The following is a 22,356-nucleotide window of genomic DNA, read 5'->3' on the forward strand; positions in this document are numbered from 1 at the left end:
AATAGAAGCACAGGTACTGATCCCGCAGTTTGGGAGCCATGGCACTAAAGGATCTGCCATCTACTATGGAAAGCCTGGTGGGTGTCAGGGTGCACAATGAGATGTAAGAATGGAGAAGCTCAGAACACTCGGCAGGAGCAAGACCGTGAAGGGCTTTGAAAGTAATAAAAAGCAGCTTATATTGATTGTGGAAAGACACAGTAACCAGTGTACCCGACACAGCACAGGTGTGATATGAGCAGATTGTATTAGTACTCTAGCAGCTGTGTTTGACTGTATTGTTGTTGGTTCAGAATTTAGCTGGTAGACCAATAAAAAGAACATTACAGTAAATAATATGAGGACGATAAGGCACAAACTAATTATTTAGCATTGTTGTTATTTAGGAAAGCAGAAGAATGATGTTATGTAGGTGAATTACAAGGCAGATTTGGTGAGGGATGAAATGAGGGCACAGCTGAAAGTGTAGAGCTGAGAAGAACATGATTCCTAATAACCGGCACAGATTAAACAGACACACCATCAAAGTCAACAGAGAAATCAGACAGTCTGGGTATTTAGGATCCAGGGCCAACTAGTAATATATATATTTTTTAAAGTTTAAGTTCTCAATCATCCTTTAGAATGATTCTGTGTTCTGTATAGCTGGAATGATGGGAGACTTATCATTGGGAATTGTGGTTGAATTTGCACTTACGTATAACAGAATGTTATCAGCATAAAGATGAAAGCTGAGCCCATCACTAGTGATAATAATTTGTTCAATGGGCAGCATGTATAAAGTGTTAAAAAAGGAGGTGGCCTGAGAACCATAGTTTGCTCTCCATTCTAGAAACAGCTCTAGTCTGTCAGTAATCACTTTCTCACTGTGTATCTCTGCCAATAAGATCATTTCAATAAGATCCAGCCTAAAATGATGAATAAGCCGAATCGTTTCATTGACCAGTTACAAGAAGTGTTTAACCATTGTACTTACTGTGCAACAATAAGCATGGCTACAATATGGGGTTATGAATTCATGGCAAAAATAAAATGGAGATAAACATTGCTGCAGAACTGTTATATCTAGTAACCTTTCATGTGCCCTATTTGCTAGGGAAGTAAAATATTGCTGAGGTTTGGATTTGACTATTTCGGCTCTGCAGGTAAGAAGAGACAAAATTAAGACGTGAGAATAACAGTGCATTGTGTGTGCTTTGTTCACTATGACCATGGGACAATGTTGTATTAGTTTAATAGAATTAAAGTTGTGCATAGATAGTGAATTCACAGCTCTGGAACCCTGAGAAGCCAAGACACATACAGTGGGGGAAATAAGTATTGAACGTGTCAACATTTTTTTTCACTAAATATATTTCCAATGAGGTTATTCACATGAAATTTTCACCAGACATCAGTATTAACTCAAGAAATCCAGAAACATAAAGAATTCACAACGTTAAGGTCCATAAATAAAGTTTCTCAGTTGTGGATAAGAAAGGGCAGTTTACACTGAAAACCTTTATGAGGCATGCCTTTCATTCTCGGGTAACCTTCTTTTGATGTTTAGGCCCACCCTCACAAGATGATTTCCATCCATCCATCCATTTTCTGCACTGCTTATCCTACACAGGGTTGCTGGAGCTTATCCCGGGGAACTCTGAGAATGAGGCGGAGGACATCCAGCCCACTGCAGGGCACAATCACACACACACTAACACATCCATTCACACACTTCAGACAATTTCGAAATGCCAATCAGCCTACAACGCATGTCTTTGGACTGGGGGAGGAAACCGGAGTACTTGGAGGAAACCCTCAAAGCACAGGGAGAACACATGCAAACTCCATGCAAGCAGGGAATACCCCCCAGCAGATAATTTCAACATCATTAAAATATACAGTAAACACCGCACATGCCTTCATAGCTGCAAAAGCATGACATTGCATTTCTCTGTTGGAGCTGGTGTGAAGCACATTATCTAGATAAAGCTCTCAGGCACAGGGATTTAATTCTCCCGCCATATGGAGCAATCTCTGCTATGTCTATTCTTGCTCCATATGACAGGAGAATTAAATTCCTGTATATATATGTACATATACAGTGCCCTCCACTAATATTGGCACCCATGGTAAATATGAGCAAAGAAGGCTGTGAAAAATCTATTATTTAAAAAAATAATAATTGTTTTTAACCTTTTGATATTTTGTTAAAAAGATTCACAAAACACTCATGGATATCAAACAATTGCAAACAAAACACAGCCATATAAAAAAAAAAAATCTTTGTTAAATATGGGTGTGCAACAATTATTGGCACCCCAATGAATTCATATGAGAAAAAATGTATCTGAAGTATAATTGCATAGCACAAAGGCCAAATTTCCCTTAGTCATTCATAACAACAGGTAAGACCAAGGAATATAGCTGTGATGTGTGGCAAAAGGTTGTTGAGCTTCACAAAATGGGAGGTGGCTGTAAAAAAAATAGCACAAGCATTAAAAATGCCCATTTCCACCAACAGGGCAATAATTAAGAAGCTCCAGCCAATTGTAAATGTTATGAATCAACCTGGAATTGGACGTGTGTCTGTATTGTCTCAACACACTGTGAAGAGGATGGTTCGAATGGCCAAAAAATCTCCAAGGATCTCAGCTGCAGAATTAGAGAGGTTAGTTGTGTCTTGGGGTCAGAAAGTCTCCAAAACTACAATCCGAAGTCACTTACATCACCACAAGTTGTTTGGAAGAAGGAAAAAAGCCTCTACTCTCATCCAAAAACAAACTCAGCCGTCTTCAGTTTGCCAGACACTACTGGAACTTCAAATGGGATCGGGTTCTATGGTCAGATGAAACCAAAATAGAGCTTTTTGGTAATAAACACCAGAGGTGGCACTGGAGCACACAGAGAGGTAGCCATGTGGAAAAGTACCTCATGCCCACGGTTAAATACGGTGGTGGCTCTTTAATGTTTTGGGGCTGTTTTTCTGTCAGAGGACCTGGACATTTTGTTAGGATTCATGGCATCATGGACTCTATCAAATATAAACAGATATTAAATGAAAACCTGACTGCCTCTGCCAGAAAGCTTAAGATGGGCCGTGGTTGGATCTTCCAGCAGGACGATTTTCCAAAACATACATCAAAATCAACACAAAAATGGTTTACTGACCACAAAATCATCTGGCCATCCCAGTCCCCTGACCTGAAACCCATAGAAAACCTGTGGGGTGAACTGAAGAGGAGAGTCCACCAGTGTGGACCTAAAAATTTGAAGGATCTGGAGAGATTCTGTATGAAGGAATGGTCTCAGATCCCTTGCCATGTATTCTTCAACCTCATCAGGCATTATAGGAGAAGACTCAGAGCTGTTACAGTGTCTTGGCAAAGGGAGGTAGCATAAAGTATTGACTAAAAGGGTGCCAATAATTGTTGCACACCTATATTTAACAAAGATATATTTTTTTGGATAAACCTGTGTTCTGTTTGTAATTGTTTAATATCCATGAGAGCAGAGTATTTTTTTCTAAATAAAAGATCGAAAGGTATATATATATATATATATATATATATACATATATATATATATATATATATATATATATATACACACACACACACACACACACACACACACACACACACATATATATATATATATATATATATATATATATATATATATATGTATATATATATATATATGTATGTATGTATATAAAATAAAAGAATGCCTTTGACAAAAGAACGTATTGAAATCATTCTCATGGCTGGATCGGGAAGCTGTACATGGACATGCAATTACATGCATAACATCAAATGTGTAAACCCAAGTTCATCACGAGTGGGAGAGACGACTCCATGTGTGTTTACAAAGAAGTGGCATTCACATAGAGGATGTTTTGTAAAACATGGTAAAAAGTGTTAATTTCCCCTATGTATAGAGACCTTTGGGACACTCTGTATTAAATATGGTTCATATACTGTGTTAACTGCAAGTCTAGTCCACACAATTTAGCATTCACTTTATATTTGTGTGTACATCGATCATCCTGTTCAAAAGTTTACATCCCCCTGGATCTTAAGGTATTGTGTTACCTTCTTGAGCATCAGTGAATGTTTGCACCTTATGTAATAGTTGTGTACGAGTCCCTCAGTTGTCCTCAGTGTGAAAAGATGGATCTGAACATCATATAGCCGCTGTTGGAAAGGGGACAAATATGCAGAAGATGCTGGAAAAGGAACGAATGTGCAGGATCTGGAGGATTTTTCTGAAGAACAGTGGGTAGTTTAACTGCTCAGGACAAACAAGGGACTCATGAACAACTCTCAAAAAACATAAACACGGTACTGGATCATCCAGGTAACAACACACAGTATAAAGAATCAAGGGTAAGAATCAAACTTTTGAACAGGGTAATTTTTATAAATTCAGCTATCATCTTGTCTTGTGGACTATATGTAAACATCTGTTATGTGAAATGGCTTATTCAGGACAGAACTAAAAGACAACATGGGATTTTTATGATCCGTCTTATTTTGTTAACAGTATTAAGAGTTCTGCAAGGGGTGTGCAAACTTTTGGGCACAACTGTATGTTATGAAAAGACTGAGATTAAAACTAAATCCAAAATAGCTAACAACATTAACGCTGTTAAAGGGAAGGAGACAAGGTGATTTGATTGGATATCGCAGTAGGTTGAGTAATCACACTTCTCATTAATGGAGTTAAGTTTATTAATGTACAGTACTGTGAAAAGTTTTAGGCACCCTATTTTTTTTAGTATAAACTTTAATAGATTTTTTTACAAAAACATTTTAGATTCCCAAACATTAGTCTTCTAGCACAAAATGAAATGTTACAGAAAAATGTTTGTATGTCATTAAAGTAAGCAGTATATTAAGTAAGAGACATTTTTCAGACAAAAATCATAATGAAGGCTGCTGGGTTTTGCTGCAGAAATAAGAAGCGAGTGCGACAGTCAAAGTCTCCAGATGAACCGTGTCTGGTTCTGCAAGACGCTCAAAAAAACTTACAGCTCATTTCCTTATAAAACTGCACGAATTCTACCAGAGACTACTATTTTTATTTTTTTGTCACACCAAATATTGACTGTTCATTTCTCTTCACTGTATTTTTTTTTAATGTAGAAACATTTAATTTCATTATTTTGAAGGCATCTTTGCTCAACAGCATTTCTTTGCATGTGCCTAAAACTTTTGCAGGTATTGTTGCGCTTATGGTCACTAAAATATTAAAAAAATATACAATGTGCCCTGTTTTGCATGTGCACTTTGATCACAAAAATAACACCCACAGAGTTTTCCTTAAAATGGCAATTACTGACAACTGAACATATGGATCAGCTCTGAGTCAAGCGTGTAGTAGTTTGTTCATGATGTAAATTAGGACTTGGATTAGGTTCATGATGTAAATTAGGACTTGAAAAATTCCTGGATGGTAACTGAGTAACCTAACATCAGATTTTTCCAGAGGCGCGTCAACGCGTCAACATTTTTTTCAGTAAATATATTTACAATCACGATATTCACATGAAACTTTCACCAGACTTTGGTATTAACTCAAGAAATCCAAACATTAAAGTCCGTAAATGAAGTTATGTGTAATAAAGTGGAATGACACAGGAAAAAAGTATTGAACATGTTAACTGAAATTTATTTAACACTTAGTGGAGAAGCCTTTGTTTTTTGATGACAGCTTCAAGGCACTTCCTGTATGAAGAAATTAATGTTCCGCAGTATTCAGGTGTGATTTTGGCCCATTCTTCTAAACATATTGTCTTTAAATCTTGTTCAGTTGGATTCAAGTCAGGTGATTGACTGGACCATTCTAACACCTTGATTGTTTTTCTCTGAAACCAATTGAGAGTTTCCTTTGCTGTATGCTTTGGATCGTTGTCCTGCTGGAAGCTCCACCCACGTCTCATCTTCATCATCCTGGTGGATGGCATCAGATTCTTCTCAAGAATCTCCCGGTAAAGGGCTCCATTCATCGTTCCTTCAATTATAGGAAGTCTTAAAGTACCATGTGATGAAAAACAGCCCCACACCATGATGCTTCCACCTCCAAACTTCACTGTTGCTATAGTGTTTTTAGGGTGATGTGCAGTGGCATTTCTTCTCCAAACATGGTGTGTAGTATGACAGCCAAAAAGTTCAGTTTTGCTCTCGTCTGACCAGACTACACTCTCCCAGTATTTCATGCTTGTCCAAATGAGTTGTAGCAAACTTTAAACGAGCTTCGACATGCCTTTTCTTTAGTAATGGAGTCTTGTGGTGTGAGTGTGAGCAGTGGAATGCATTGCCTATTGTTTTCTCTGTGATGATGGTACAGAAGTTTTGAAATACGTCTGTATCTGATTCCATCAATATGTTTTGCAACAATAAGGTTGCGAAGGTCTTGGGAGAGCTCTTTGCTTTTACCCATCATGAGATGTTACTTGTGCGACACCTTGGTAACGAAAATTCTTTTTATAGACCATCAATTACTAACCCAGCTGATATTAATTTGCACAGAAAGGATTTCAGCTGGTTCCTTGCCTTAACTTGCCTTGGAGAACTGCTTTTTCTTAGCGTGTTCAATACTTTGTTCCTGTGTCATTCCACTTTATTACACATAACTTTATTTATGGACTTTAATGTTGTGAATTCTTTATATTTGTGGATTTCTTGAGTTAATACTGAAGTCTGGTGAAATTTTCATGTAAATATCCTCATTGGAAATATATTTACTGAAAAAAATGTTGACGCATTCAATGCTTATTTCCCCCACTGTATGTCACAATATAAGTGTCTCACTTCACTCTAATCTAAAAAATAAACAAGCAACCAGTCCCTTAGTGAATAACTGACTCTTCTAGCAAGATATATCAAATAACTATTTCTTGAATGGATCACATCAGTTTTTCCCTCAAATTACCTGGTTATCTAGCCACCTCATTTGCCATGCTTATTATTGCTTTAGCTTTATTATGAGATGTTTTTTTATGTTGTTAAAATGACAGATTGTCTCACAATAAAATGCTTTGTTGCAACATAACCAGACATTTTATTTTGAGATTTTATTACTACATAACATTCCAGAAAAATGACAAAATGACAGAATAAAAACAATTGTACCTGGCAGTAATACACTTCAGTGCATTTTACTAGTTTTTTTTTTTTTTTAAATATATTGTATTTTTTAAGTGATGAGTGCACCTGAAGTTGAAAAGTTTGTGATGTCATCATGCATTCCAATATAACATAATGTGATAGTAAACCATTATTTCAAAATTTCCCTACAGGCTCAGAACAAGAAGCACTTCAGTGCTTGTTAAAGCGTTCTTTGGATATTTAAGGGTTCTTAGCTTCCTAAAAGGGTTCTCCTTGTCATGATTTCTACAAATAACCTTTAAGAGTTCTAAAGAGGTGAGAAAAAAATATGCATTTTTCAATGACACCTGAAGAATTTGGCAAGAATGTTTGCATTTGTTAGAATTGACAAGCAGACTGGAAAGTGCTAGTGAGAGAACGAAGACTAAAAAAAGGCTTGCATGTCCCTTCAGACTGACAAGCAGTGTACACTATATGGCCAAAGGTTTATGGACACCCTGACCATCACAACAATAAGTGTTTTTTCCCAAAAAGTTTGAAGCACACAATTGTATAGGATGTCTTTACTTGCTGTATATGTGAGATTTCCCTTCGTTGTAAGTAAGACGCCCAAACCTGTTCCAGCATGACAATGCCCCAGTGCACAAAGCAAGGTTCATAAAGACATGGTTTGCCAAGGTTGGAGTGAAAGAACTTGAGTGCGCTGCACGCAGCCCTGACCCCAATTAACTCTGGAATAGGATGATCAAATAGCACACACGGGTTTGAAGGTCAGGTGTCCACAAACTTTTGGTTTACTTTGTAAATTGTAGATTGTCTGGATGTTGAGGAGAACACTGCTGCAAAATACTACGGTGGCCAAATACAATGTTTGTGTGTGACTTGAAACTCACCATCCATGTCCAGTCTCTGCATGATGATGGCCAACTCCACTTCACTGGGCATGTACCCGAGTGAGCGCATTGCCATACCAAGCTCCTGCTTAGAGATGAAGCCATTGCCGTCGCGATCCAGCACCCTAAAGGCCTCACGGATTTCTGCCGAAACAAACAAACAGATGACTCAGCATTCCCCACTCTCCTAGGCTTCCAGCCTCTCTTAGCTTCTGAGTAGTACAACGAGTGGCACAGACTCAAGTTAACAAAATCAATTCAACCATTTCTGCTGCACCTGCTGTTTTGCACCTCAAAGTCTCCACCAGCCCAGTGTGGCTAATGTTTAACACTCTCTCTCTCTCTCTCTCTCTCTCTCTCTCTCTCTGTACTTGTGTGTGTATGTGTGTGAAAGAGAATGACAGTCAGACAGAAGGAGTAATAAAGTCAAACATAGAACGTTCAATAAATGCAATCAGCGACGGAATAATAAATAATACAAAAAACTATTACACAAAACAATTCGGAATCATACAGAACATCGAATTGGCTGCACTGAATACAACATTGTATTCAGCTTTATTAAATTTCTTATGTAATCCCAATAGAAAAAAAGCAGATAAACACTCAAAGTGGATGTAGCAAAGACCTTTACTGAGTTGCCAGTTTATTAAGTACACCTGTCTACACTGAACAACTAATTTCCTATGTGTTGAGGGCAGTGGTGGATTGGCGGTTAAGGCGCTGGATTACTGATCGGAAGGTCGGGGGTTCAGGCCCCAGCACTGCCAAGCTGGCACTGTTGGGCCCTTGGGTAAGGCCCTTAACCCTCTCTGCTCCAGGGGTGCTGTATCATGGCTGACCCTACGCTCTGACCCCAACTTCCTAACATGCTGGGGTACGTAAAGAAAAGAATTTCACTGTGATATGTATATGTGATCAATAAAGACCCAGTATTATTATCATTATCATTATCATGTCAGGCCACATCAAACACATTCAAGGATAGAATATGTCAGAAAATATGTCAAATCTGATCCAGCTTTTCAGGCCAATGAGATGAATCCCTAAAAACAAGTGTTTAGTGGATGATCAATTAGATTGTTCTCAGGCAATTCAGTACATCAGAGGTTAAGTGCTGATGACTACAGAGCAGGAATAAGCCAAGTGAGTTTCTGTCATACTTGCACAGGACAGCAGAGATGGAGGTTAAAACATAACTCTCAACTGTCCTCCTTCTCACCTCTCTCATCTCAAAACTCCTGCTCTCTAGCCATCCCACAACCCGTCCTTTTGACCCAGCCCTTCTCACCTTCATCAGTCCATCTCTCCCACACTATTACCTGCACTCACACACATCTTTAACACATCCCTCTCTACTGGCACATACCCTACCTCATTTATGCAGGCCCAGGTTACACTGCAGCTTAAAAAATGACACTTAACCCTGTTGCAGTTGACAACTACAGACCTGTCTCCCTCCTCCCGTTTCTTTCCAAAATCCTTGAAAGAGCTGTTTTTAATCAACTCTCCATTTTTCTCACACAGAACAACCTCCTGGACACCAAGCAGTCTGGCTTCAAAATCAGTCACTTCACGGAGACTGGTCTGCTTTCCGTCACTGAAGTTTTACGACTAGCAAGAGCAACCTCAAGATCATCTGTCCTCGTCCTACTCGACTTCTCTGCTGCTTTTGTCACTGTGAATCATCAGATCCTCCTGTCAACTCTCTCCGGCCTAGGCATCACCAGAAAGGGTCTGCGCTGGGTGGAATCATATCTGACAGGCAGATCCTCCGAGGTATTGTGGAGGGGAGGGGATTCTGAAACTCAGCAACACACAACTGGGGTTCCCCAGGGGTCAGTTCTGGGTCCACTGCTCTTTTCTATTTATACTACATCTCTGGGGCCTGTGACTGAGTCTCATGGCTCCTCATAACATTGCTATGCTGATGACACCCAGCTATTTGTCCTTCCAGCATGATGATCTATCCTTCTCATCACACATTTCTTCCTGCCTGTTTGATATCTCAAACTGGATGAGGGAACACCACCATAAGCTCAACTAAGCAAAAACCGAGCCTGCCCCTCAATCAACCACAACCTCACTGTACAGCTTGGCTCAACCACACTCAAGCCAACCATGACAGCCAGGAACCATGGGGTGACTTTTGATGACAGCTTGATCTTCACAGACCACATTTCAACAACCGCACGGTCCTGTAGATTCATTCATTCATTCAGGCTACACAGCTACAAGTCTAGGCTCTTGTTATCTCAAAACTGGACTACTGCAACGCACTCCTCTCGGGCCTCCCAGCCAGCTCAATCAAACCCCTTCAAATGATTCAGAATGCAGCAGCACGTCTCGTCTTCAACCAGCCCAAGAGAACCCATGTCACACCCCTCTTCATCTCCCTCCACTGGCTTCCTGTAGCTGCCCACATCATATTCAAGGCCTTGATGCTCACATACAAGACCTTTTCTGGAACAGCACCCCCCTACCTCAACTCTCTCCTTGAGGCTCATGCAATCTGCGATCTGTTAACGACCGATGCTTAGTAGAACCTACTCAGCGTGGCTCAAGATCCCTATCCAGAACCTTCAAATGAACTGTCCCTCAGTGGTGGAATGAACTTCCAACCTCAATCCGGACCGCAGAATCTGTCACTATCTTCAGAAAACAGCTAAAGACCCACCTCTTCTTTGAGCACATAAATAACTAAATGTAAATGTATACAGGTCAAAGCAAACATTTCAAAACATCAAGCAAAAACTGAAGTGAAATAATCAGAGTTCATAAACCAAGAGTTATTCAAAAACACAGACTACGTTTACACAGACAGCAGTAATCTAATTACTGACCTTATTCTGAATAAGACAATATTGTGATTAAGGTGTTTACATGAGTCGCTTTTAGAATATTCCTTTCATGTTCATGTTGTAAGTCGCTTTGGATAAAAGCGTCTGCTAAATGAATAAATGTAAATGTAATGTAATGTTCCTGTGTTACATGTTATAGAACATAAATCGATTAACAGCACACGTCATTACGTCCCCACGGCACGCCGTCCGATGTCCCTCCAGAATTTCACGTATCGACATACAGTTGGTCCTCGTTATGGTACCGTATACAGTTTTGGGTGTTTCATTTTTAATTTGACGAAAGCTTCAAGTGCAGTTAATTATTTGTCACGCAATACGTGCTAATAGATGACTGCTTGAAGCCGTGGGCTGCGTCCCAAACCGCGTACTTACCTACTATATAGTAGCTCAGATACATGTATTTCACCTACTATATAGTAGGTAAGTACGCGGTTTTGTACGCAGCCGTGCTCTCTTGTTTGCCGTCAAACGGTTGAGCACTGCCGTGTGTGTACGTGTCCTGTCGCAAAATGCAGTGAAAACTCTCACACGACGTTAATAGTGTGATTGAGGTGTGTACATGTCTGTAATGCACTTCGATAGTGCGACTAAAATAGGAATGCTCCACACGTCTTAATTCGATTTGTGTTTACTTCGAGTATGACTTTAGTTAAGGTCATCAATAATCGCTGTTTACATGCTAGTTTCTTAATCAGAGTATCGTCTTAATCGGGTTAATATCGGATTGCTGTTGTCCATGTAAACGTACTGACGGTGTCAGTACAAAGAGGAAATTTGAAGGGCAAAAGCCAGGAAAAAAAAACAGAGCAAAACTCATACACATGAGATCAAGACTGGCAAACAGGCTTAGAAATGTCACCTGAAAGGAACAAACAAAACTTCTTGACAGCTCAGCTAATTAGCATTTTACTGTTGATCCTAAAACCCCCCAAAATAAAACACACATTATACAAATTTTTATTTTGTTTGCCCAGCATACATACATTATGGAATATTTTTCATTACCTCCTTACGTCTTAAACTAAATCAGACTTTTATTTCAAATGAGCACTATGCCAAATGATGGCTCTCATTCATCTCTCTGGGTCATGGATTGGAGGACACTTGTGAAACAATTCACTACACTAACACTTGACTTGTTAAATACCACCGTGAAGTGCCAAATATCTCATTAACATTGCTGAAGTGGTAATCAGGAGAGATTTTCGGGAGGTAATCAGGAGTAGTTCCTGCTTTGAACTGATTGCTGTGGGTTAACAATGCAGCATTTATGAAAGTGGCCCCCACATATAAACACAAACATACTCCCAAACTGTAAATGTCATAACTAGGAAAAAAAACAGTGGCCCTATGCCCAATAGTACAAGCCTAGATAAATCTGCCATTTGTGTGCCATTTTCACATCTTGGTGTAAGTGTAGACTGGTAGCACAGATGCCAGCAGCAGCACCGGCAAGAAAGAAAAAAACTGCTGATGCCAAGAATATTAGTCTATACTGTACTCTGGGATCATGGATTAAAGCGAATGCAGCAAGGGACCTATACTGAGATGCAGTTTATTAGGTACACCACCTTGTGGTTAAATGCTTTTATCAGATAGACCTAGCATATAGGGCACTTTGTATAAAGCATGCTAGTGTGTGTGGTACTGGCATTAATACAAAGTGCATCACTAATAAACTGATAACTCTAAGCAGGTAGTGTAACACTACTCTGATGATGTCACAATTAATATGCATTTTGCATTAAAACTTGCCACCTTATGTCATTATAGCAAATAAAGAAGAGGCAAAAAGAAAAAAAATAAATCGACAAACTTATAGGCAATCTTTAACTACTAAGTCAGCCATTAGCTAATAATTAGCTGATAATAATAACTATTAGCACTTTTCAGAAATACAACAGTCCTTTGAATGGCAGAGAGACTTTTTTCTTTTTTGCCTTTAACAACTTTACAGTTCTAATCCTTTTTGCTCTATTTTATAGGTTATATACCAGTTTGGATTCAAAAAAGAAACTCTTTGCATGACATTTCATGGATGGTACCGAATGAAATGCATTTTAAGAAGGCAGATTAAATGGCAGGACTGAGTGGGTTTGAAATTATACTCTTCAAAACACCAACGCTTCCTTTATTTTAAGGTCAAACGCATAGAGAGCGAAGAATGACTCCGAACACTACAGGATGACGACGAATTGCAGCACACATGCGCGGCTTCAAAGTGTGCTAGTTAGTGAGCTAGATAGTCACACTTAGTCATTGAATCTCTCTCTGCTTTTCACATTTGCCTTTCGCATTCTTAATGTCAGGTCATTTAATAGAAAACAAATAGATGTCTTTGGGGACTGGAAGACTACTAACATAGAGCAATGCTCTTAACAATCTATCCATCCATCTAATATACCGGTTATCCTACACAGGGATGCGGGGGAGCCTGGAGCCTATCGCAGGGAACTCGGGGCACAAGGCTTGGGACACCCAGGATGGTCACACACACGTTCACATATCCATTCACCCATTTAGAAACAGCGCATGTCTTTAGACTGGGGGAGGAAAGCGAAGTACCCCCGAAGCACGGTGAAAACATGCAACCTCCACGCATACAGAGGGAAGGCGGGATTTGAACACCCAACCCCGGAGGTGCGAGGCAAACATGCTACGCACTAAGCCACCATACCCCCCTTCCCTTAACAATACGACTGCTAAATGAACACTCTGACCATCTGCATTCTAAAGGCAGGAATAAATGTAATAACTAATAAAGTAAACAGACATTTCCAGAAAACTTATATTATTGAAACTAATTACGGAATGTAAAATTGGCTGAAGAGGCATCTCTCTCCTCTCTCACAGTCTATCTGTGAAAATAGAGCTCTATTTGGACAGAGTTCTCTATTTGGTGAGTTCTTCATGGTTTTTCATTCTATCTTGAACACAAGCTACTCTATGATTTTATTTCTCTAGGGATTGTTGACGTCAGTTTCGTTCAACTTTTTGTTCAAAATGTTAGTTTTTAGGAGATAACAGTGAAAACCTGACATATTTCTTCTCCTATTAAACACCATTGTAACTGTGCTAGCAGTGTCCCCCTGTAATTTCTCACATGATTCATGAAAATACACCAGCAACCTACAAATTTGCACCAGAATTGCTAAGCACATCTATATTTCACTATAAACATATGTATTCTGTTTCAGGGTGGACTTCTCCTGTAAGTATTTCTCATCTAACAATCTACTCAGTGCAAAAGCTGTGGGAAATGTAAAACCAATTATCCACACAGCTACTAAGCCTTAAACCATTTCCTAAATGTTAAGTGCCTTATTTATAGCAACACCCTGAGTTACCCTGATCCCTCTGCATCATCACATCCACTTGAAATATAATTTCATTCTGCTTCACAGCATCTGAAAAACCTCTGAATCCTCTGATATAAAACGATCGATTATAGCTGACCAGTAAACTATTCTGTTCATTACTGTTCCAGCAAGTGTGTGTGCACAAAGGCATTAGATTTATTTTTTGTGTATATCTACTCATAAATATATATATATATATATATATATATATATATATATATATATATATATATATATATATATATATATAATACAAGCACCATCGATGAGTCAGGCTATTGCGTGGCTGTGTGTGTCTGAGGCTGATCTGAACACAGTTCATTATGACAAACGCAGTTCCTCCATAAAGGCTGCTTTACAATATGTGAATGCTAGGCTGTAATGTGACATCAGGCTGATATTGCACATTTCTACAAGATTTAAAAAAAAATAAAGAAAAAAAATAAAGAAAAGTAAAGAACAAAGCACACAAATAACAGAAGCTCAGGTGGACACTGATAGATTCATACCAGTGTAAATGAATAGCTGATACACCTATTATGATTATGAGTTCATGTAATGTTTATAAATCAGTTCCACTTCTGTAATTCATCACATTTGTGGCATTAGAAATAAAATAAAAAAACATGCAAATATGGGATGTTTCATCTTAACACAGACGATAACAACAAGAACAATACAGCAATGTACTGTATGAAGCACTTCATAAATCCTTTGAAATTCCCTTTCTGAATACACGAGGTATAAAAATCTCTGAATGTTTCTTCTTGGAGTACATTTATAAATTTTTCATTTCATGATTTTTTTGTAAGTGTGTGGGGTTAAAAAAATAATATTTATGAGGTAGAGGAGCTCTACTTAACTGCATAAAATGATATTTTAGCAAGTGAAAATATCTTGATTTTATATATATATATATATATATATATATATATATATATATATATATATATATATATATATACATACATACATATATGTATGTGTGTATATGTCAGGGGTGTCCAATCGTATCCGGAAAGGGCCGGTGTGGGTGCAGGTTTTCATTCCAACCAAGCAGAAGCCACACCTGATTCTATTGAAAGCTTCAGGTTGAAATGATCCTGTTCTATTGGCAGGCGATTTTCTTATTTCAAGCATTTATTTATTAATTTTTATTTTTTTTAGAAAGAAGCTAAATTATCTATCAATAAAACAAGACAAGTTCAGACAGCCCTAGAAATAAATCAATTAGATTTCAATTTGAAACAAATCTTTCGAATTAGATTCATACATATTTTAATCTTCATTCATAAATATATAATATTAGGTCAATTACATTATATTCAAGACCTTTTCACTTGCTAGGTGCTGCAGTGCTTTTCAAAGGTGGAAACGTCATTGGACTTGATGTCCACATTGATAATATGGAATGGCAATAAGTGGCATTTTAATCTTCTGATTCGTTCCTGGCAACACATTTTGATTTAATATACAGCTTGATTGAAGGAATATGTTTTACCATTTGATATAGAATCCATCAGATAATACAGCATATTACAAAACGTTTGTGGCCACCTGAGCATCACACCCATATGCAGTTCTTCCCCAAACTGTTGCTATGAAGATGGAAGCACACAATTGTATGGGATGGGCTGGTGTGAAAAGGGTGAGATGATTTGATATGATGGCCTTCACCAGCCACGCTCCAAAATCGAGTGGAAGACTTCTCAGAAGAGTGGACGTTATTATAGCAGCAGACCAATGCCTATGGTTTTGGAATGGGGAGTTCAGTACTCAAGTGTCCATATACTTTTGGCCATATAGAGTAGTACAAGAACACTGCTGTTCATGCAAAATAAAGTTGGTGAAGCTCAGCACCCCAGAGTTCCTCCCAGATTATACCAGCCTCTGAGACACAGGAGACATAGTGGTCTATACGTGCATTAATCATTCAAACTTGCAGGGCGCAATTCATTGCCTTTCTGAGCTGACAAAAGTAATTCTCTGGAAAATATATGTGACAGAGAATAATATGTATGAAATCATTTGCTCAGTGGATCATAAACAAATGCCAAAAGCTTTTCACATAGATTATTATTCTACCATAAAAACCCGTAGGTGTACAGAACAAATCAATGAACTTTCCTTCATTAAGTAATACCATTTCGTGTTGTGTGCGTGTGTGTGTGTGTGTGTGTGTGTGTGTGTGTGTGTGTGTGATGACTCTCACTCACCATCCAGTTCCTCTGCAGAGATGCTGGCCAGCTGGTCGCTATCGCTGCGCTCAGACAGAGAGCGGCTCAGATAGTTGCCTTTATACAGCAGCCCTGCCGTCACATGATGGAAGGGCATCTTCTCCCTAAACACAACAGAAAACACCACACTGAAAGTTAGTAATTATGCCTGCAGTGATCCCACAGTAGAATTTGGAAATAATTAAGCTTTACAAATGTGCCATAATTCCTTTATTCCTTCATTCATTCATTCCAAAATGCCACATCCAGTGTTTATTAGCCTCCTCAATGCGTTGCTCTGACTACAGAGAAAACAGAAAACTCCTTTTGCCTAGTGTTCTATTATACTTCTACGGTCATTTTTATTCCTTTACAATCACAACACTTACTTTTCCAGCATTTTGTTGCCCCGTCCCAACTTTTTTGAGACCTGTTGCGGCCATCAAATTCAAAACGACCTTATTTTTTTTCCCTTTTTTCTTCAGTTTAAACATCTGATATGTTTTCTATTTTCTATTGTGAATAACATACAGGTTTATGAGATTCGCAAATCACCGCGTTCTGCTTTTATTTACATTCATTTACATTTTACACAGCGTCCCAACTTTTATTGGGAAACGGGGTTGTAGATAGATCATAGTCAGCAGTGTCTCCAAAGATCCTCGGAAACTTGTAGAACCCCAGTATATATTGGATAAAAGTAAACATTATTAATCATAATTTCACAATGTGTACAAAAAAAGTCTTTACTTCAAATGAGCTGAAAAACCTCCACGAGCAGCAACATTTCATCATAATTTTATTTTAGCCTGTATTCATTTTCTCACTTTTTCAGCAAGTTCCCCTGAAGTGTTCATGCATAAGGCATAGTGATCTTTTTCGTGGATGTCCAAGAGACCCAGCATGGAAATTCCACCAGGTCAGCAGAGACACTGCGCTTTAGGATCAGAGCCCATACACTGTGTGAATACACAGCATGGGCCCTGGGACACAGTCAGGTGTAAAAGAGAGGAGAAAAACACAGCCAATACAAGCAGTCCAGAATTAAACTGCAGCCCACTGAAGGTCGTTTGGCTGATTGCTGGCTGCTGACTGTAAAAGATGGATGCTGCTGGGGGACCAGCAGTCATGAACCCAACAGCAAGCCAAGTGAACCGTAATGAAATGGGTGATTGTAAATCAGCGAGTGAAATTAAATCAGCTGGGTGTGATGGGTTTTTTTTCTTTTTTTTTCTCAGAGGTGAGAAAAACAGCTTTTCATTCCACTTCTCAATTCTCATCATCTGGGTTTGGATATTGATCTCAATAAGACTCCTATTATTAATAATGAAATAATATGGACATTTAGATATGACTGCTTATTTTCCAGCTGCTTGTACTCCATATGCCTTTCATTAATGATCTGAAATTTACTTTAACTTTATATAAGAGTGTGCATTTATAATCATTTATACCCAATTCAATTAATCACCACTGACTGGCTGTAATTGGCAGGTTACACAGTGGCAGCATAACAGAAGGTCTTCAATAACAATACTTCAAGCCACACTCACTAATAGCTAGCTATATGCTAGCTTTTACCTTATTCTTTGCTATAAATTCTGGTGCCTGGTGCTTGGCCGGCTGGAACAGTGTTTTTTTGGCAGCTACTGAGGCCTCAGGCCTCTAAATCATAAACTCTGTCTTTATTTTCCACATGAAAGAACCTTTACATTGAAAGCATCCAAGACTTTCTTTTTTTTTTTTTAATGTTCATTGCACTGGTCGTAAACTCCAACACACTGTGTACATCTCATCGAAACAGATCTGGAGGCGAGAATAAATCATGGTACTGGAATTATAAGAGCCCAGCTGAGCAGTACAGTTTGACACATTTAATTAAGCTAATGATCTAGATGTCTCCAGTTGTCCAGGGGATTACAATCAAATTGTATTTGGATGTAGATTATAATTGAGGAATAATAGAGGAGTTTAGAGCACAAACAACTCCAAAACATTCAGTCTCATTGCATTATTTAAAAAAAAAAAAAACATTTAATGTGCTCAAATTGCAAATCTTGTCACTAATGTTATCATTTGGGATAAACCAAATTCTACTGAGAATTCTACTGAGAAAAAAGAAAACGGAGAATACTAGACTCCTAGTATATATCCCAGGGATATATACTAGTCTTAATATGCAGTGTGATGTAGATTGGGACTGTATGACCATTTCTTTATGTATTTTAATACAGTGTGTCCAAACACTGAGGAGACTGAAGCAGAGCCCCCATGCGGTGTCTTGAGAACACCTTGAAGCTGAGAAGACGATGACTAATCCATCTGCTGTTCCGCTAAAGAGCAAAGCCTTTCAAATCACTTTTTTTTCTTCTTTTTTTGCAAAGCACAAAAGGTCACTAAGAACACCTTCCACATTCAAATAAAACATAGCACTGTTGAAACATATGGCGACTAGGAGAAAAAGTAGTAACTGGCAGCAAAAGAAAGAAAAAGCAATGGAGCCAATGTGTTTGAGAGAGAGAGAGAGAGAGAGAGAGAGAGAGAGAGAGAGAGAGATTGATTACAAGCACTTTGTCCAGCTAGGGACAAAACTTTAATAGGTAACAGTGCTGACCTTTTTTTCCACCGGACTTATAAATAATATAAATATTATATATTATTATTATATATTATAAATATCTAATATGCAGCACTTTTTTATTATTATTATTAAAGATAATAAATGACAAGAAGAAAGCATTCACAAGACACAACAACTTATTCACTATGGGAACAGATGTGAGTGCACTTGTGCAGGCTAAACAAAATATTATTTAAAAAAAAAAAAAACAGGTAAATGTTAAAAAAGGTAAAAAATAAAATAAAAAAAAAACAACTCATAAAGATATGTTATTTCAAACAAACAGCCGAGATACTATTCCCAGTAAGAAGCAACCACATAAAATAAAAACAAGAAATGAAATATGCACTATAGAGAAGAAACAAAATCAGTGAATTATACAACATCAACAGCACAAAAATATTCAAACAAAATGAGAAAAGTTGTAAATTAAGTCAGGTAATCTGCTGCCACCTCTAAACAATGCCTCTGTAGTGAACGCATCTCTTGAGCTCATCCCTGGCATCCTGCTTCATCTTACCCATTCTGATGGCACTCCCCAGGGTACCGCAGTGTCCCGTCCTCCTCACCACTGGTCCAATTTCTCTCCGTCTGTTCCTCTGTCCCCCGCTCCGGATCTGTACCTTCCATTGGATAGAAAAGAAGCAGGCACCAGGCAGCTCAGCCCGACCGCCTCCTGTATCTGCTCCTCTCCCAAAGGACCATGGAGCAAGTGTTAAATCCCAGGGTGATATTTCAGCAGGTAGTCACTCGTTCGTGTCCACGGCGCGTGAAATGAAAATGCACTAGCTGAAAGTTCATTAGAGGAGCTCGATGATTAGAGTAGCAGATCATCCTCTGTGGTTCGGAGTGCATGTGAAGCAATGCCTCAAGACGGGCTGCTCCACAGTGATTTGTGAGCGAAGGCGCTCCCTTTAAGCACTTACGCAGCACACAGTCACTATAACCATTACAGACAGCTGCACTTACCAGAGAGCTACCAAGGGAATCAGCATCAACTGTAATCACCAGTGAGGCTCAAGACACGTTGTCACCCGTATGTGATGATTTTCTGACTGTTTTGCACATTAAACTGAGCCTTCTGGAGATGACAGACAACATACAGAATCTGTAAACAGATTACACCGATTCTAGTGTTATTCGCTGAAAACATTGCTACAGAAGGTTAAACAAGAATGTGTTTAGTGATTTTTAAAAAAAAATTATTATTTTTTTTTTTTGTATTTACTCTAGATTGCAGGAATTTATAAGAGGCTGAATCATGAGCAGTTTGATTTGTGAGCTGTATTTACTGGAGTTGTGAAATCAATGCAGTGATGTTGCATGTGTGTTTTCTTAATCAGTGCTTCATTTATTTATTTACTTATTTATTTGTTTATTATTTTCCTTAGACCAGGGATAAACACCAAACTTCAGTTGCATCCATCCACCAGAAAAGTCTTATCCAGGTCAGTGAATTAATGGATGCTGTTGTTGTTGTTATTATTATTGTTGTTGTTGTTGTTGGGAAACATTTCTATAGTTCTTTTTTTTCCATTGTTTCTCTTTGGAATGAAGAGAATCAAATGGTTTTGCAGAACATGCAGTATGATCTGAATAGATCAGAAGTGAATAAGTGAAAGTGTTAAGGTTCTGATCTCAATCACACAACAGGTGCAAAAGCAATGAACTAATTTGCCAGAGAGGCGTCACTGAACACCGTGCATGAAATGTAGCCATTAAAAATAAAAAATAAAAAAAACCTTTTATTGCCCATATTTTAATGTGAAACTTTTTTTTTTCTTCTTCTTTTAACGCACGCTCACCTTTAAAAGTAATATCCAGTGTTTGGACGTCACGCGCCAATTCAAATCCGCTCCCACATCCGATCCAAATGAGCAAGGGAAAGAAATAAATGTCAGTTCTACCTGAAATCTTTCCACTCGTCTGTGGGTTTAATGGCTAATCCGCTGCTGTGGACGGCATGTGTCCAAACCGCGTCCTAGTTCCAGTCAGAGGAAAATCGACCATCAGATTCCCGTCAATACGCGCGGCTCTCCATCATCTCCACATCCAGCACAGAAACGCAGCTCGAGCGCGAGCGCGGATTGTTTCCCCTCCTCAAGTGACAGTTTGCGGCTGTGTGCATCCAAAGGTGTGTGAGGAAAGTACTGCGCACAGCAAAGGTGATCACTAACAGTCAGTGAAGGGAAAACTGGCACACAGCCGATCAATAAACATCGCTGACAGCTCAGGAGTTCAGCTCTAATTGTTTCTCTATTGATGCGCGAGCTGTTCTGCTGCTTTCCCACGATTACCTTCACAGCTAACATTAACCCGTGCGTGGCTCGGATACTCGCCTACTATATATGATGTGCTTGATCACTACGCCACCACAGGCTCTTACACAGTCCAATAATAGTTTATCTGTATACAGCAGGCATACGAGAGGACCAAATGAATCCTATTCATATCAAATGAGTTGGCTACTGGACCATGAGTGTTAAAATAGGAGACTGTGTCTCTATAAGTACGCCTACTGTACAAACAGGACATACTACTGCACTGGATAAGCTAGTATCTAACATCCTGTGGTGGTGTACTATTTAAACTTTCTATTTACTCTTAAAAATAAAGGTTCTTCAGTGGTTCCCGTCTGCACCATAGGTTCCGCAAAGAGCCTTCTTCTTGTCAAAAATAATTTTTCATTGTATACGGTTCTTGAGTTGAGATATATGGTTCTTTGCAGATTAAAGAAGTTCTTTATGGTTCATTATAGGTTCTTCAAGGTTTCATTTCGTAACAGGATGACGTGAACCCTATAAAGTTCTTTGTGGGACTGGAAAAGGTTCTCCTGGCATCATTCTTAAGAACCTTATTTTGGTTCGTTAGAGCACTAACTAAGATTGTTTTTTTTTTTTTAGAGAACTTGTGATAACATGGTTCTTTGTTGCATTGCTGTGAAGATCCATTTCTGGGTTCTTTAAAGCACCAGTAAATAGGTGGTTCTTCTAAAGAACTCGAGTGTGAAATGTTGTTTGTGTAGCTTAAAAAGGTTCTCGTATGGCATCAGGCTGAAAAAATGTTTTTGGTTGTAAGTGGAACCTCTTATTTTTAAGGGTGTAATATCGTAGCTACACAGGTTAATGCTTCCAAATAATGTGTTGAAATAATACACTACCACAGGCTAATACTACACATATGGGCAAGAGTTTGTTCAAATCTGACCATCACAGCTTTATGCTTGTTGAACATCTGATTCCAGATATAGTCCCCGTTTTGCTGCTATAATAACCATTACTCTTCTAGATTTTGGGCATGGTTGTGGGGA

At 38.6% G+C, this 22,356-nt stretch overlaps 1 protein-coding gene across 2 annotated transcripts in view; it reads right to left on the minus strand.

Moving 5' to 3' along the window:
- Positions 1 to 21,085, minus strand: part of caln1 (calneuron 1) — a 53,807-nt gene extending 32,722 nt beyond the window's left edge. Inside the window, exons 1-3 of one of the 2 annotated variants that reach the window (XM_053647172.1) lie at positions 20,954 to 21,085; positions 16,427 to 16,551; positions 7,988 to 8,131 (exon numbers count right to left, since the gene is read on the minus strand). In XM_053647172.1, coding sequence (XP_053503147.1) covers positions 7,988 to 8,131; positions 16,427 to 16,544 — 262 coding nt within the window. In that variant the 5' untranslated portion in view covers positions 16,545 to 16,551; positions 20,954 to 21,085. Of the gene's footprint in view, positions 1 to 7,987; positions 8,132 to 16,426; positions 16,552 to 20,851 lie in introns of both variants that reach the window. The other variant, XM_053647171.1, reaches the window with a different exon arrangement.
- Between the last annotated feature and the right edge of the window lie 1,271 nt (positions 21,086 to 22,356).

Source organism: Ictalurus furcatus, chromosome 17, assembly GCF_023375685.1.
Source record: "Ictalurus furcatus strain D&B chromosome 17, Billie_1.0, whole genome shotgun sequence".
NCBI lineage: Eukaryota > Metazoa > Chordata > Actinopteri > Siluriformes > Ictaluridae > Ictalurus > Ictalurus furcatus.